This window comes from Astatotilapia calliptera, chromosome 4, assembly GCF_964374335.1.
Source record: "Astatotilapia calliptera chromosome 4, fAstCal68.1, whole genome shotgun sequence".
NCBI classification, from domain to species: Eukaryota; Metazoa; Chordata; class Actinopteri; order Cichliformes; family Cichlidae; genus Astatotilapia; species Astatotilapia calliptera.
The window spans coordinates 10,414,915-10,432,261 of NC_137425.1; the positions used below are offsets into that span (position 1 = coordinate 10,414,915).

General features: G+C 40.9%; 1 protein-coding gene across 23 annotated transcripts; it reads left to right on the top strand.

The window, feature by feature from the left end:
* Window positions 1-633: 633 nt before the first annotated feature.
* On the top strand, window positions 634-13,991 carry elavl3 (ELAV like neuron-specific RNA binding protein 3). 23 transcript variants are annotated; one of them, XM_026164575.2, is made up of 8 exons: window positions 634-1,093; window positions 7,675-7,891; window positions 7,984-8,087; window positions 10,111-10,264; window positions 10,388-10,616; window positions 11,100-11,153; window positions 11,619-11,657; window positions 12,436-13,991. In XM_026164575.2, the coding sequence occupies exons 1-8, from the start codon at window positions 1,085-1,087 to the stop codon at window positions 12,782-12,784; spliced, it is 1,155 nt and encodes a 384-aa protein (XP_026020360.1). In that variant the 5' UTR covers window positions 634-1,084; the 3' UTR covers window positions 12,785-13,991. The 23 variants fall into 23 exon arrangements, with proteins under 23 accessions (XP_026020360.1, XP_080156345.1, XP_080156347.1 ...); XM_080300219.1 differs by having other exon boundaries at window positions 10,391-10,616; XM_080300221.1 differs by having other exon boundaries at window positions 10,391-10,616; window positions 12,457-13,991.
* Window positions 13,992-17,347: the final 3,356 nt, after the last annotated feature.

Genomic DNA, 17,347 nt, shown 5'->3' on the forward strand with positions numbered 1-17,347 from the left:
TTAATTTGAGGGCTATCTAATTTGTTATTCCCACGTCTGCACCTGACTCTATAGCTAACCATCTGCCTTGCATATGAGATGTCCAGAAATCATCAGCCATCGTATGGATCTTAGGCTTTGTGTGTATCTGCAATTCACGCCAAATTGTGGCATAGCTCTCTAGTCTTCCTTTTTGCTTCACAACTATGAATGTGGACTGAGAAAGTCTGTTGATCTTCACTCTACATTGCTTTTATTTGGAAAGACAAAGGCCTATGGAGCGTAGTTGTTTGCTATGGTGTCAGGCAGGCCTAAATGAAGACTAAGAGAGAAAGGAAGGGGCTGTGCTGAGGCCGAAGTGAGTGCAAAGTGTGGGGAATGAGAGAGACAAGTCCACTGTCTTCTTCTGCACCCATCTGTTCTGAAAGTGCAGGTGGAGCCCTATTCACACTGCTCTGCGTGTGTGTGTGTGTGAAGAGGGGGGCAGGAAGAAAGGAAGGGCAGCGAGAAGGAGGGAGTGGAGAGATGGAAGGGCAGGGATGGAAGAGGGGGAGGACTCTCGGTGATCTCTCCTGAAGGGGATAATGGGAGACGAGCGCATTGCAATGGCTGCCATGTAGTACCCTCCCTGCACAAATAGCCAATCAGCAGCGCGCTCTGCCAGCCAGGAGGACGCATAAAAGAAGAACATTGCAGCAGAGGCACAGAAGGAGACTGCGAGAGGAGCAAGGAATTACACACAAAAAAACAGCAGAACCAGAACACCCTCCCCTGGACACACCCTGCTGAGGATCACTGCTTCTCTTTTTTTCTGAACCATCACCCACGCCACTCGGAGAGAACGCTCTCCCTCATCATCATCCAGTAGAAAAGCCCTTTCTCCTCATTTCATCCTATAGAGGACACATACAATCTCAGAGGGCTGAGATCCCTTGGCGAAGATTGTATTTTTTTCCTTTTTTTCTTTTTTTTTCTTTTAAGTTTCACTCCTGACAGAACATAAGGGCCAAATAACATAAAGGCCGAAGAGCATATAAGAGACTCAGCCTTCAGATTCAAGACCAGTGCAAAGGAGGACCTAGATTTCTTTCATTGTACGTCAAGAATGGTTACTGTACGTATGCCTCTATTTCTTTTATATTTGTGAGGGAGATGCTGTAGCTTACATTCTATCTCAGTCCCTTTGTGTACACATGTGATGCAGCTAGTCGTAGACAGATCCATGTAACATCGTTTTTTTTACTCATGCTTTTTTTTGTGGAGATTAAAACCCAGATCTGTGGTTGTGCCAAGACATGCAGGAGTGTTGGGATTAGAGTCAAAAGTTTAAGTCCAATATGCGACGCCTTATTATTACGATAAGATTAACAATCCATACAGGCAGTTAGTAATCTCATACTGAGTGATGCGCCATGCCGGCTGCGCTCCAGCCTGCAGTCATCCTCCGCGTTGAAAGAATTCTCTTTTTCTTTTTTTCCCCTGCCATTTTCTGTAGCACACGTTTTACGTTTTAGCATCATAGCTACTACAAGTGCCTAAATGTCGCAGCTCTGGTTATAGTTCTTTCGTAATAAGCAGTCAAGATGTAGGAATCCTGCAGGGTCGGAGTGATGGAGAGGGAGAAATGCCATGAGGCGGTTCAGCGCGGGGGGAGGACGGGCTTTCTCTGCCTGGTGCAGAACAAGGATGCTGGAGACGGCTTTCTGAGACAAAACATGATGCCTCGGAGGCTGAGGGCCCATCCAGCGAGGCAAAGGGAGGGAAAAAGGGTCGAGTCACTCCGTGAGAGGGAGGGGGAGGAGAGAGATTACGCACCCATTGGTTAGCATTGAATCAGACAAAGTCCAAATTCCTCCGGGTTCTCGTTGCGATGTAACCGAGTAAATGGGCTGGAAATCTCAGAGGCCGCGACAGTAAAGGCCGCACACGGACATCTCCATTTTAAGCGCATTTCTCCGAGTTTCACAGCGCTCACGTAGGCTACAAGATGGCCATGCTTGCTCGCAGTGCGCTCGTCTCCTTTCATCCGACGAGCGCTGATAAATTAGCTTTGCTGTGTGCCGACGGTCGGATTGGGCGTGTCTCTGCTGGACCTGAGCACCCAACAAGGGCCTTGAAGCCTCAAACGACCTATTCAGCTTTTCCTCTTCAAATGCTCTGCTTGAATGCAGTTTATCCAAACAGGCGAATTAAGACCAGACACGTTTGCATAAAATTATTGAAGCAAATGAATAACCAAGAAACAGAGAATAAGCGCAAAGGCTAAAGATAAAAAGCTTAATATTGCGCGCAGGAGAGCAGTAAGTATTTATTAGAGTGAAAAATAAAAATGACCGTTAATTTAGTTTTTTGGGGATTGCGTAATTATTAATTAGAGCTTGATATATTTAAACATAATAAACTGTTCAGGCTGCTCAGTCTATGGCTAATAATAGTAACCAAAATAAATTATTTAACACTCAGAGGAAACAGGACGAGAGGCAGATAGTCCTCGAAAAAAATATAACCTGTAAGATCATTTCAAGGAATTTGAAATATTGCTCGGAAAAAGTGTGCAACACGGAGGTGCACAGGATCGGTCTGATTTGTTGTCCACTTTTTGTCTCGTTTCCAATTGCACTTGTGGTTTCTCTTCGCTCTGTACGTTACCTATTGTCCTTTTGCAGGCCTAGACAGTGTCACACCGACAGTGGCTCCCCTCCACATGGTCCGCAGTCTCCCATGCCTGTACCGCAGTGCCAAGCAAATAAAAGCGTTGAGTCAGATAACCTTTCCAAGGCACTTACACAATTCAAGGACAAGGACAGTCGAGGACATCACATTAAAACCAGCTGTTTGATCTTAAGTCGCACAGATTTAAACGTGAATCTTTAAGCCTGACGTCAGACATAAAACGTTTAAACGTTTATAAGCGTAGGCTTAATGTCATTTATTTACAACTATGCTGGGTCCTAGGTCGAGACGTAAAATCCCATTCAAATAAGCGGTTAAATGCCTCCTGTTGCCCACCACTTTATATAGTTAACAACAAATAAACCCAGCAGGCCGAGTTAGAAAACATATCTTCCTCTGAGACTATAGAATTTACTTGTTTGCAAAATCCTAACACAACGACAGTGATAATTTCATAAAGAGTTAAATAATTCTATATTTTATGTGACAGTTCATTTTTTTTAAATATATATCATTGTAAATTAATTATATATAAATATATAGTGAATTCAAGAATGCTTTATGTCAAAGGCAGTTATTAAACAAATAATTAAAACAGCCCCGTTCTAAAAGAGAAAAAGTAACCCATTTTAAAGCGCTAATAAATACTTTTATTATATTTGACCTATCGTGGCGTTTTTTAACTCGGAGCTGGTGACTGTAACAATCATTGTTCCCGGAGAGTCCTGCAGCCCCCTGGCCACCACACAAAGCGCCACTGTTTACATTAATATTCATAGCGCTGCCATAGCCTCTGCGAGAGAGAAGAGGAGGAACGGGTGGCTCTTTTGTTTGGTCGTTTCAATACGTTTATTCAGCAAATAGACGCTCCGGTTCATGAATGCCTGCAGAGCTCACAAGTCTTGGCTTTTTAAAACAGGGAGAAATAAGAGAAAAAGACAAATCGAGATTGTTGTCCTATTTTTATTTTTATTGTTTTTGCTCGTACTTCGAATTAAAACCATTAGTGTTAATAATAATGACGATTCGGTGGTCTTCGGTTGATTCACGGTCATCGCCGGCCTCAAAATGAGACCGTCCGAAAGCCACTCCCTTTTTCAGCACGCTGGATAGCGACCCGCATGCTACGAGGACTTGCAAGATTTCTCTCCTTCGCCTTTGTCTGCTGTGATTTTATCAAAGCGGTGCACAGGCGCTCCTCCGAGAGCTGAAATCTGTTAGAAATCTTTCATTTGTAGTCTGTGGAGTAAAGAATAGGATGGAGTCTGAGCGCATGGCTGACAGGAGCTGTGACTCCTGTCGTCCTGTTGTGTTACAGCTGCCACCATGATCCCTTAAGCTGCAGAGAGTGTGGCTAATGCCCTTTGTTTGGGATAATCCTGTAATCTGTGTTATTTAGAAGGCTCATTTACACTTTAGCCTTGCATTTACTTTTGATTCATGCCTTCCAGAAAAAAGAAAAAATCAAAAAGAAAAAATCTTTACATAACGCATTAAAATGTGAAATAGGTACAGGTTATGTCTTAAAAGAATAAATCTTTGTTGTGATTCTAATTCCGTGTCTATCTAAATACATTTACTGTGCATTCTGAGTGATTTAAAGATACACATAACACAGGCAGGGCAAGTGAATCTACCTATACACTGAGCTTATAATTCCCTTGCGTGACCTTTGTGTCAAAACGCTAGATGTTACATCCAAACTGTAACCTCTAATGTGGTAAATCCCATGTTATGAGCTAAACTGGGAAAGTGTTATTCTTCCGTACATTATAGCCCGGAGTCCTTTAGTGCATTTGGAGCAGAAATGAATTGGGGAAGCTGTTTATATGCATCAGAAGACAGAGAACACAGACTGCGTTTACATTTAGTCTTGTAATGCTTCTGTGTTTTGTAATTTAATAGTGTACCGTGTAGGTGGAATGTGTGCTTGGCAGTGGAGGCAGGGCTCTCGTTTGCGTGCGAGTCTGGGTTCATGTGTTTGGCAGTGGAGGCAGGACTCTTGTTTGCGTGCAAGTCTGGGACCATGTGTAGGCGATGCTGATGCAGTACATTAAATATTAAGGGAGATCTCGCAGAACCCCAGAATAGACGAAAGCAGTCGAGGTGGGGGAACACACAGAGCTACCACAGCAAAATATTTTTTAAAAATTGTCTTTATTTGGCTTGTTTTCATTCTTTTTAGACAGTGATTCAGAAAAATGGGTAATGAAAGGCAGCAAAGGGTTTACACAATTAGGAAATCTAACTAGCCCTGGAGAGATCTTTGTATTTGTCACCAATACTTAAAAATCTCTGGAGCCACTAGCTGGAGTATGTGTATACTTACAGCATATCGCGATTATTCATGCTGTTGTGCACCCATCCCAGTAATTTCTCTATATTACACAGTAATTGGGTTACTGCAATCCAGAGTATTTGCTTATTGTTGGTGGTGTATAAAATGAAATATGACAGCTTAAAAAAAATTCTATTTGTTTCAAATAACCTCCAAGCATGCTGTTGCTCTCAGTTTCTATATGAAAATCTTAATCTCAGTTGCTGCTTGTGTCAGCCAATCTCTGAGCCCAGCCCTTTCCTCGGTGGCTCTGTGAATTATATAACTTCACACTGTTCACTGGGAATGTGTGCTCTGCCATGCTGAGGGTTATTTTCGTTGGCGAGTCAAATTTGCTCTAATATGTTTTTTGTTTTTTTCCCCCTCCCTCGAAATGCTTCTGTCATATTTGGGACACGTTCAGCTGTTTGTGTTTCTGTTAGTCAGATGCATCACATCACACAACAATGTACTAGGTTATTATTACGATGAATAACATAACCGCTTGACTCCACCTTATTTTGTCAAGACGTGCATCTCATCATTATCATTTAGAGGGGCACGCAAGTGATATTCACTTGGCATTACAGCTGGACATCAAAACCTTTGCTTGACAGATTGCTATTTTATGTCATCTGCTGTTTGTGCGTAGATGTGTGTTTGAAGTATTTTATTTTTAGGCTGCTTTAACTCTGTCACTGTGCTGCTTCGCCCCTTGTCATTGTCAATCTGACTTATATTTCCTACAAAGCCATACAATACACAGAATAAAAGGCGGACAAATGTCTAACCTGTGCGCTCTTAATGAGAACAGACACACACTCAGCCTACGGTAAGAAAGCTTTTTCAGCCATTTGAAACAATGCAGTCTTTGAGGGGCTGTTACCTGGGCAACGTGAGTCAAGGTGAGGCTCGAAGCAAGACAGACGGTCATAGAAGCAAGGGAAAAAGCAGGTTTCATTAGACAGACCTATTTAGGGGGACTAGAAAAAGAAGGAGAGCACATGAAATGACAAATACATTAAACACACAAAGGAAGAGATGAGTCCTTTTCAGTAAAATGAGTCTTAACACAGAAACAATGATATGATTTTTGTTTTAGAAGAGATGACATGAGGTTACAAGTCAATTCTGTCTGCTAACCATCCAGGTTTTTCCAATAAATTTTTTTTTAAATAACATCAATTGTCCATTAAAAGTACATGCTTCAAAGAGCTAAAGAGAAATATGTGTTCCTGTTATACTGTTTAGTGCTTCAAGGACACCTACAATAAACTCTCCATCAAGCATGCAAATTTCAAAATAACTTTGAGGATTTATTAATTAAGTCCCTTTGTTGCTTCTGAGTACACTGTAAGCATCCAAGAGAAGATTCATTTAGCCCATTTGACTTGCATAACACCCACCCAGTTCTGCAGCAGCTCAATCCAGCAATCTGACATCAAAATTTACATTTTGGCCTCCACCACCACGCAAGCGTTATTTATTCAGACAATTTATGGAGTTACTGAGCTACATAAAAGCTGAAATTTTTGTACTCAAAAATATAGTGCAAAGGCACAGCAGGGCCGTGCTATAAAGGTGATCGTTTAGCGTCACGATTCAAAAACATGAACGCTCATTTATTTTGACAAGTGAAGGGAATCAAATCCAAATAAATGACTTTAGACCTTAAAAAAAATAAGTAAATGTGAGAATCATAGACTTACACATTTAGGTGGTTATTTTTAAAGCATGGTATGTGAGACTACCACAGTAATCTCATACAGCTGAGCGATCTCCATCAGTTCAGTGTAGTTTAATGTGAACAGAGTTCCTGTTTCCTATGAAGGCTTACGCTAGATATGTTCCTCTAAACACCAAGCAGTAGGTGTTGCTTGTGAGTGAGTGGGTGGAAAATAATTCAGGAAGTTTTGTTTGCGACCAAACAGATGTTCCTTGAAATCCCACGTGGCTGACGTTAAGCAAGATGGTGCACACCAGAGCAACAGAGCAGACATGAGCATAGTACTGTACACTAACCCATACCCTTACTCCACTGTCAGCTGACCACTAGGAAACACAAAGGCAGAAGAGCAAACATGTAATCCCGATTTATCTTTTAACCAAACCGTGGTATTCTCCTTTTATTGTAGCACCAAATCCATTTAACAGTGCCGCTTTCTTCCCTTTGTCCATAATCTCAACCTCTGCCACTCCTAACTCCCCCAGTCTCTTGCCAACCTCACACACACACACACACACACACACACACACACACACACACACACACACACACACACACACACACACACACACACACACACACACACACACACACACACACACACTTCTACCATCACTATTATCCATCCCTGTGTAATGATGTAATGGTGTTTGACCCTGGAAAAGAGTGGGGGGAGGGGAGGAGAAAGGGAAAAGGGACTGTGACATCTGCAGGACCAGAGGCAGAGAGCGAGAGAGGAGGAAATATGGGGTGCAGTGGGGGTGGGTGGGGTATAATAAATCATAGCTGGTATCCGTCTCCATTTTAGCATTGCTGATTCCTGACCTTTCCTGCTGACAGTGACAAAGTGGACAGTCTGTGTGCGTGGTTATATTTGCATTTGCAAAATGGTGTGATAAATATTATATTTATATCAGCGCCGATCACCACCATGTCTCTTTGTGAATTATGAATCTAACTCCACCCTCTTCCTCAGCAGATAATCAGCACCATGGAAACCCAGGTGTCCAACGGTCCAAGCGGAACCAGTCTGCCTAACGGCCCAGTCATCAGCACAAACGGCTCCACAGATGACAGCAAAACCAACCTGATCGTCAACTATCTGCCTCAGAACATGACCCAGGAAGAATTCAAAAGTTTGTTTGGTAGCATTGGAGAAATTGAGTCCTGCAAGCTAGTCAGAGACAAGATAACAGGTGCAACACATTGTACATGCCAAAAAATGTGATTTTTGTTTGTTGTTTTGGAGAATCCCAAACGTCATCTATATCTCTCTCTTTGTCTCCAGGACAGAGTTTGGGATATGGCTTTGTAAACTATGTCGACCCAAATGATGCAGACAAGGCTATTAACACACTCAATGGTCTCAAATTGCAGACTAAAACAATCAAGGTAAGCAGAACTGAACCAATTTTGCTCTCTGTTTTTTTTTTTATTCTTCACAGCATGCTAGACAGAGAGAGGAAGTGTAGATTTTGTCAAGGGGGTTGCTGAAAGAGGCAGTGACAGACGTGACAGAGGGAGGGGAAGAAAATGGGGATGAGGGGGCAGAAGGCTAGAACAAAGGAAGTGAGAGAAAGGCTGAAAGAGGAGGAGAAAGTGGAGGTCAGAAAGCAAGGGGCGGACAGCATGCAAAGGTTATTGTGATGGAAATGTAATTAGGAAGCCTGACTGTGGTGCATGAGGGTCAGTCCAGGTTAGCCCATCTGCCTCCAATCTAGGCTAATTAGGGGGGCTCCTTTGTCCCAAAATCAGATGATGGGGCATAAAAACTGATTCTCTCCGTCCCCTGAACACAATAAAAGAAGATCAAAGATTGAAATGAACTGCAGGATTGAAAAAACAAATTTTTGAAAGAGCAGAGCAGGTGATCCTAAAACAGCTGTCCTTCAAAATGGCTTATGGCTGATCAAACAATTCGCTTGAAGTCACAGACTGTATATGCTTACTTTTTGGATAAACAGACAGACAAATCATATTTTATATTATATTAAAAGTGCACATAACCTTGTGAATTTACTTTCACTCTAGAGCAGAAGTAATGAGACTGTCATGATAATTATTACACTGCAATGTTAATCATATAAGATCATTCATATTTAATGTATCTGTACATAGATAACTTTGTCTGTAATTAACTGCTTTGTAATTTATTCTTAAATCTCAAAATTCATTAATTCATGCGGCCATAGACCGGTTTCATCTTCCTGATTTTGGAGGAAGCTTCAATAGAAAGGGGTGAAGGTGTTAGGGTGGGGGCAGCAGTAGAAGGGTAGGGGGTAGCTCAAAGAGCAGAATCCCAATGACAGGATTAGAGGCCATATGGGCTTCAGGCACCATCTGTACTGTGGGAGCGACAGCGAGAGGGTTAATTATAGGGCAGCCTCTGTTCCCCGAACACAGTGACTCCCCCCTGACTCGTCCAGAACACCCTAATCACTCCAACACACAACCCTCCTGCTCATACAGTCCATCTGTGTGCACAATAGACACTAGTGCTTAGCAGTGATGGATAAAATCAGAACACCTGTATTCACACTAAAGATATCTACAATATATGTGTAGTACTTGTTATCACTGTTTTCTTTGTGTCAGAACAAACCAAAGAATAGTGCAACTACTTCTAAATACATTTGCATTCATTACACCATATACATGCAGACAAATAGCACGCGGGTGTGTGTGAAAACCATGTTTATATGTTATTGGGAATCTTGCAATTCTTGTGATGCAATCACATTGTTTGCTGTTTGCCTGTAGAGCTGTTCTTCCCTGGAGAATAGAGACAAAGGAAGGAGGCAGGACAGGGAGGGCAGCTCAGCCTATCTCAGACAACACTCACTCTGTCTCTCCATCACACACAAACACACCACTTTTAACAATGCACTGGACTGGACTATCTGTCACAGAAGTGCTCACGTGTTCCTATAAACACAAAAATGAGAACGTGTCTATTGCTTTTACAGCCAATTAGATCCCGCTCTGCACCACTAACTCAAAATGTTCTGAAAGTAGACCAACAGAAAACCATAAGGGATATAAACACAGATGTATTAGAAAATGACCATGCACTAATTAAGTCACTGGTGATTTCAGGAAAATATATCAACTAAGGCTGATTTTTTTTTTAAGTACAAAACAAAGCTGACACTCGGTGTGGGTAACGGTTACGGCCATTATAGCATGTCTGCAATGCTCTCATTATAACTCTGATTAAGTCCACAGACACCAAACAGACAACTGGGTCTGTAAATGTTAAACAAGGCAAAATCGCAACAATTTTTTTGGAAACTCAGTCTAGTTTTAGCTAACATGTGCCTCCAGTCAAAGTGACGGTTCTTCTTTTTTCTGCTATAAATTGTTCCAAACAAAAAACAAACAAAACACAGTGATTATGTTATATTGTGTGTTATAGGTATCGTATGCCCGGCCTAGTTCGGCTTCCATTCGCGATGCCAACCTTTATGTTAGTGGACTCCCTAAAACAATGAGCCAGAAGGACATGGAACAGCTGTTCTCCCAATATGGTCGGATCATCACCTCACGGATCTTAGTGGACCAAGTTACAGGTACTGTCAGTCAGTTTTTTGGGATAAACTATATATCAATACAGCCTGTGTCAGACCAGTCACGCTTGCAGGAAGCAATACTGATGCCAAGGTAGTAACACTGTCCTGCTTTGCTATTCGGAGCAGGCATATCACGAGGAGTGGGCTTCATCCGGTTTGACAAGAGAAATGAAGCAGAGGAGGCCATCAAAGGACTGAACGGACAGAAGCCTTTGGGTGCTGCCGAGCCCATCACTGTCAAGTTCGCCAACAACCCCAGCCAGAAGACAGGCCAGGCCTTACTCACTCAGCTGTACCAGACTGCTGCTCGTCGCTACACGGGACCCCTCCACCACCAGACTCAGCGTTTCAGGTACTGAACCTTTACCAACCTCATACCACCCGATGTATGAGTCCCTTACTAACCAACAGATAGTCTGTAAATAAATATAATTTCAAGGTCAAGTCACAGGTTATCCTGCTCTGTCGTTGAGCTTAAGCAAACTCAATAATAGCAAATCCAACTCGTAATATTGCAAGTGTGTCAGCGTTGCATTGTTTTAGTAAGACATGGAATATCATTACTGTGTCAGTAGCCAAGTCAGCAAGTTTTTCTAAACTACATCAGAGAATGGCTAAGAGTAAATGCATCTGAATATTTTTGAAGTGGCACATTCACAAATTAGTAAATGTGATCTAGTTTAACAATACAGAGAATGATTAAAGAATAAATAACAGATTGTCTGTCACTATAATACATATTAAGCTATTTTTTTTACGTTCTAGTAAAGAAGGAAATGGCAATATGGTGTCCCTCCTTCTCAATTTCTTTCTCTGACTTTCTTTTACACTGCAGTGTGATCCCTTCACTGGGAAAGGGACCCGATCCAAATAACAGCTCAAAACCAATGTAAGAAACCAGATTTTTCCCAAATACAACAAAAAAAGCAAAGTTAAATGAATGTCGCCTATACTTAATAGGCATTTAGGCATCATAATGATAGATGTTATCCACATCTATGTGGATAATTATGAATAAAAAGTTTTCCAAGGCTTCCAGCATGAAATATTTTTAAGGGACTTCACAAACTGTAGACACCCCCAGATTTGGAATGCTCACTTGCTCAGTATGAATACTTAATTTGAATAAGTAGATGTAAAATAACATATTACTCTGGAGCTTAAATAAAAACCAGCAGGCCAATTTGACACATCATCAGTTTGTGGTTGGATGGTTTGGGACTACGCTGCAGTGAAGGATGCCCTCTGGAGGCCAGCTGGTGAAGGAGCAACATGTTAACATGAAAGCCCCCCCTTCTTTGTAGATCTCATAACTAACTTCTGCATCCCCTTCATTCTCCCTCTTGCGTTGCAGACTCGACAATTTACTAAACGCCAGCTACGGAGTCAAGAGGTAAATGCCAAAGGTGTACTTTCAAAAGCATCCATGCCAAAATAAAACCTCAAACAAAGTGCCCGGAATACCACCTGCTGACTTCATCTCAAAATCAGATACTAGCCATAATTCTTAATGCCCACAACCCATTTAACCATGCTACAGAAGCAGCTGAGCCAACAAAAGACTATCTGTAATTGCATTAGGCAATGATGCAGCATTCCGACAGCAGGGTATTCTGGCATGGCTTTGTTTAACCTTTTGTTCTTTTGTTTTGATTAATAGAAATAATTTCTATGTATTTATTTATGAACTAACATTGTCAGTTTCAGTTGCTTTAATGTCCCCTTTTTTTCACCAGCATGGACATACCAGATTCCGTTTGCGTCTCCTCTGTTTGCTCCAGTTTTTGTATGATTTGATTCCAATTTGCTTTTCATCCCTCTCTAGGTTTCTGTGTTTTGTTCAATACTGTGATTTCCGTTGAACATCGTGATTCATGTGTTTAATTCTTCCAGAGGCTTTGGTCAGCAGAGAAAATGAGAAAATATGCAGATTGTGTGGGTGTCTTGTCTCAGGGCTCACAGTGTCATTTTGTATGAAAGCAGGTAGTTTGGAGCCACTGTGGTGCCCACACATATTTACCTACATAACTGTGCAGGAGAGGGGAAGGAGATGGGGTCCCCTGACTCCATGCCTGACTACAAGCGTTAACATTTCTCAAAGATACACGCTCATTAGAGACAGTATAGAGCACTGAATGCTGTGTGGAACTTCAGAATGACACCCATGGTAGTTCTCCCACTCTCTTCCCCAGATTCTCACCCATCACCATTGACAGCATGACCAGTTTGGCCGGCGTCAACCTTACCGGTCCAACTGGAGCCGGCTGGTGCATCTTTGTGTACAACCTGTCCCCTGAGGCGGACGAAAGTGTCCTGTGGCAGCTCTTCGGGCCTTTCGGTGCAGTCACCAATGTCAAGGTCATCCGTGACTTCACCACCAACAAATGTAAGGGCTTTGGCTTTGTCACCATGACCAACTACGATGAAGCTGCCATGGCTATTGCTAGCCTTAACGGCTATCGCCTGGGTGACCGCGTGCTGCAGGTTTCCTTCAAGACCAGTAAGCAGCACAAGGCCTGAGAGAGAGAGAGAGGCTGTTGCCGCCAGCTCCTTCGACCTGCAGGGAGAGCAGCTCCCTGTGCCATCACTCTACATGGGCCTGGACTGAGTCTCTCTCACATAAATTCATAAAAACGGAATCACAGACACAGACACGCAGATACATGCACACACACACACGACACAAACATATCCATATGCAAGCATACACAAGTCAGAGTTTCAAGTAAACACACACTAGTGGAGTTTTTCTTTTCTCTTTACACAACATGCTAGTCCTTCCCTGTATTTGCCTGGATTGAATTAGAAGGGGTACGTAGCTGGTTTGTTGGGTAGGGGCAAGAGCGATCTATTTAGGAGACAGTCTAACGAATGTGACGGAGAATGTGTACTGAGTGCTTTGATTGAATTCAGGCAAATAGCGACAACTGATGAACAAAACGATCAAACAATTTAAGCGAACGAAATATGTGCAATTTACCCAAACTCTTACCCCACCATCTCTCCCATTATCTCGCTGGAGAGAATGTAGTCACTTTTTTTACACTTGGGCATTTTGAATCAGCAAGTTTTTTTAGATCAAAGAAAATGAAATTAAAAAACAGTGTTCTCTTATATACGTCTATTAAAATATAACTATATATTCAATATTTAAGGTGGTTATAATAGCCGAGTATGTAAGCATTTTCTAGAAACTTTGACTACTGTTTCCTGACCTGCATTAGGTGGTGCCTAGCGTAAAGGCAGTTTCTCTACCCTATCTGGGCTTGTTCAGCTCAGACCCAATATGATTTAGGTTAACTAATGAATACTGGTCACAGAAAAGAGTAGTTCGAAGGCCATCAGAATCACTTTCCCTCACAGTCTCACAACAAACAACACAATAGTACACTTATGTATCACAGAAACACAGTTCAGTAACTAGAAGATTACACATATTTAGTCCAGTAAAGCTGTATTTTTTCTAATCGGTCCTTAAGATGGATCTAATACAAGCAGACTGTCTGTGAACTTAGAGCAGAGTGGCAGGGCTCCCATGGTGACAGTGTTCATTAGTAAGTCTCCGGTGGCCATGAGAGAGAAGAGCGCGAGATGAAAAGTGTTTCACCATAACACAGCCACGTCGAAGGGAAATACCGGTGTTGTTTTGCTTTTGCATCATTTTCAGATGATTGTATTTTGCTCTGTCAGCCATCATCCGGCATGAGATCCTTTGTCAAAAGGTCAAGAGAAGACAAAGACAATTTGTTTCGATTTTAAATGCTTTTGAAAAAAAAAAGGGTTACTACTGAAAAATTGTGAACTCAACAACGGCCAAAGCAGGTCTGCTGTGAAACAACACAGATGAGCAAAAACTCAAGAGCACCGGTATTATTCTTGAGTGCATAGATAGAAGCTCCCTGAACAAATGAGGTCAAAGTTTTACATTTCAGTAGAATATATGGGTAAAAATATGAATAGAGCAGATTAAGTAAACTGCAGTTCCTAAAGACTGAGCACTTAAAGTTGACTTAGAGTCATGTCTGCGAGTGATGATATCCAGCAATGTAAAGATTATCACTGATCCAGTGAGGAGAAATATTAACAGCTCCTCCAACTTTGCTAAACGCTCCTCAGTTTTACTTTAAAACCCTTTGATTCTCACAAAAGCTTCGCAGAAACTTTGAACTCCTGCCCTATCAAGAGATGACTGCACAAAATCAACCTTGCAGAAAAGAAAGTGTCATAATTATACTTCTGTTTACAACAGAAAAGTATTTATTTATTTGCTTCAGATCTGTTTGGCACAACCACTAAAATAGCATTTCTAAAATATCCCCAACCCAACTGCATGAAGATTATTTATGGCACCCGTGATGAAACATTAAGGCCAACCTGTCTAGTTGAAATGTCTGTTAGAGCCCAGACTGATGATTTACCATGGGGGAGAGCTAATGTCTTTCAATATCAAGACAACTGCACACATTAATAGATTAAATAAGGTCAACTATATTCAAGACATTTTTGCTTTTTGCTTTTCTAAATGACGCTGTGTTAGCCAAAGAGGACGATCTCTTTGAAAGGATTACATTAGAGATAAATCTATTTTTATACATACAAAGGAACAAGACCTTGTGCTGAATTTTTACAGATTCTTAAGCTTGGAAAAATTGGGACATCGCATGGCTTTATTTTAAACCCTCTGATCTTTGCAGAGCAAGGGGGAACAAGCATGCGGTGTATGGGTGGGGATTTGGGGAGGGGGCGAAGGAACAATGTATCTCATACAAACTTAACTGTCTAACCATATCAAGATGATTGAAACCGAACCTAACAAGAACAAATTTAATGGAGAAAAAAATAAAGTTACAGGTAAACAGTTGGGGGTATAGCCAGACAGACATATCTATACTTTTGACTGCTTAGACACACATACACACACATCTCTTGTCCTGAAGTTGTGTACAGTGTTGCTTCAATGATGGTGCAGTGAAATGAAGTTCTTTGACTTGAGAATCCCAGATAAAGCTCCAATGAGCCCAGCTCATCGCCCAGCTGGCAAATTCTATAAGCTGCTTGCAAAATTAAATAAAAAAGTAAAATGCAGATTGAAACAGTGACGCAGATTCACAACTGAGATTGAGCATGAGTCTTTATGATTAGATAGATTTGAGTTTTGCCAAAGAACTGCTTTGCAAGTCAGTACAAGAAGGTTCAATTAAGACCAACTATAATATTCCCTAAGTAATTGCTGTACAAATCGATGTTATTTATTGAATAAGGACCCTCTACAATTTCAGTTATCATTACTTTTTGAATGTTTAAGTTGCGCATATCAGTTTACATTTATAAATCTTTAAATCACTAAACCAAAAGTGACAGATGCAAGCAATCCCATTTGCACATCTTTCATGCAGACACCGAATGATAAGAGGCATATCAAAAATAAATGCGATGAATCAGTCTCTCGACGAAAGAAAAACGCATCCTCCTATAATATTTCCCCCGACATTTAAATCATCCGCTTTGTCTTGTGACTAATTTATCCTTCAAAACCGTTGCACCACTTCAAATACTTACACAGGCATCTTTCAATCTGACTCATGCTGTTTCATCCCCTGAAATACTCTGAATGATTGTTCGTGGCGTGTCCAGAGCTGACCACATAAAGGGACTAATCTAGCTATTTTTGGTCATGCAATTTGAAAGAGATAGCACAGTAGGACTGAGCACTTGGTGAGACCAGTGATAGACGTTAGGAACAACCGAGATAACAGGCCACGTTGAGCTGCAGCTGGAGTTGTTTACCCAGCCATGTCCGATGTAGAACAGTCAACCCAAGAAACCAAACCCACAGTCCAAAACGACCTTTCATACACAGTCTATACGAACACCTACATCTGATGTACAGCAAAGAGCCAAGGACAATGGCAGGAAACAGTACTACACTGCTTGAGCAACAACAATAATCATTTAAAAAGACAAAAAAACTTTCCTATGGAACAGTAAGTGCAATGTGCTTTGTTTTTATATTGACTGAGAACAAATGATATATATTTTTTAAAAAAGAAATTAAATGTCACACTGAAATGGTTTGCGGAATCGTGAAAGGAGCAAAAACGAACAGACTCGTTAAGAAATCAAACAAGCAATGAGAGCTCTGATCTCAAAATTGCCATAATCACTTCCTCAGCCCCTAATTTGTGCTCTGACCATGCTAGCTCAAACTGCATCATTTGGCTGTCTTAATAGAGCAATTCTCAATGACCTTGAAAGGAATACTGTCTAATATATCATCAGTTTTAGCCCATGTCAATTTCAAATATCATTTTTCCTGTAATTTATTGATTTCATTTACATATCAAGACTCACATGTTAAATTAGTGTATTTGTGTTGTTGATGTTTCCATAGAGAACACACATGGGTCAAAGATTATGTTTGGTTGCATTGATTGGGTAAAGTTTGTTATTTTTCTTCCATTATTTAATTAGTTGCAGTTTACAGTGTATGCAGATTTTAGACTTAGTTAGATTTTTTTCTTTCAATCAATCTGTGTTCAATTGTGTTTGTAAAGTCTGTGGTAGCTTTTGTTGCAACATAAAATAATTTAAACAGAAAAAATTCAAAATAGCGCCAACAAACTTGTATTATTTGGGCGACTTTAAGCTTGTAGTTTTAACTTATTGTTAACTTAAAAACTATTTATTATGATTATTATTATTGCCTCGTATAAAGTATGTTTTGTGTATATTTATGGTTTATTTCATTATATTTGCAAGTTTAAAAGATTTTAAGTTTGCCAAAATTGTGGTTACACCATTTCGTTTCTTAAAAGGGGGACAAATAGAAAAACAGCTTTAGAAGTACGATTTGGAAACGTTCTCCATAGTCAAAGAATGCACTGCTATATTTAACTAATTGAAGTGTATAAACATACATGCTTTGTGCTAGATGTTATGCCTTTACTGCCTGTGTTCTGTTTGTCTTGTTAAATGAAAATCTTTTAATTATTTAATCTTATCACAGTCTTGTTTTTTCAACCACTCGGTGAACCCCTGAGACACGGCGCAGCCCCTGTAGCCAGGCTTTGGCCCATCTGAGGG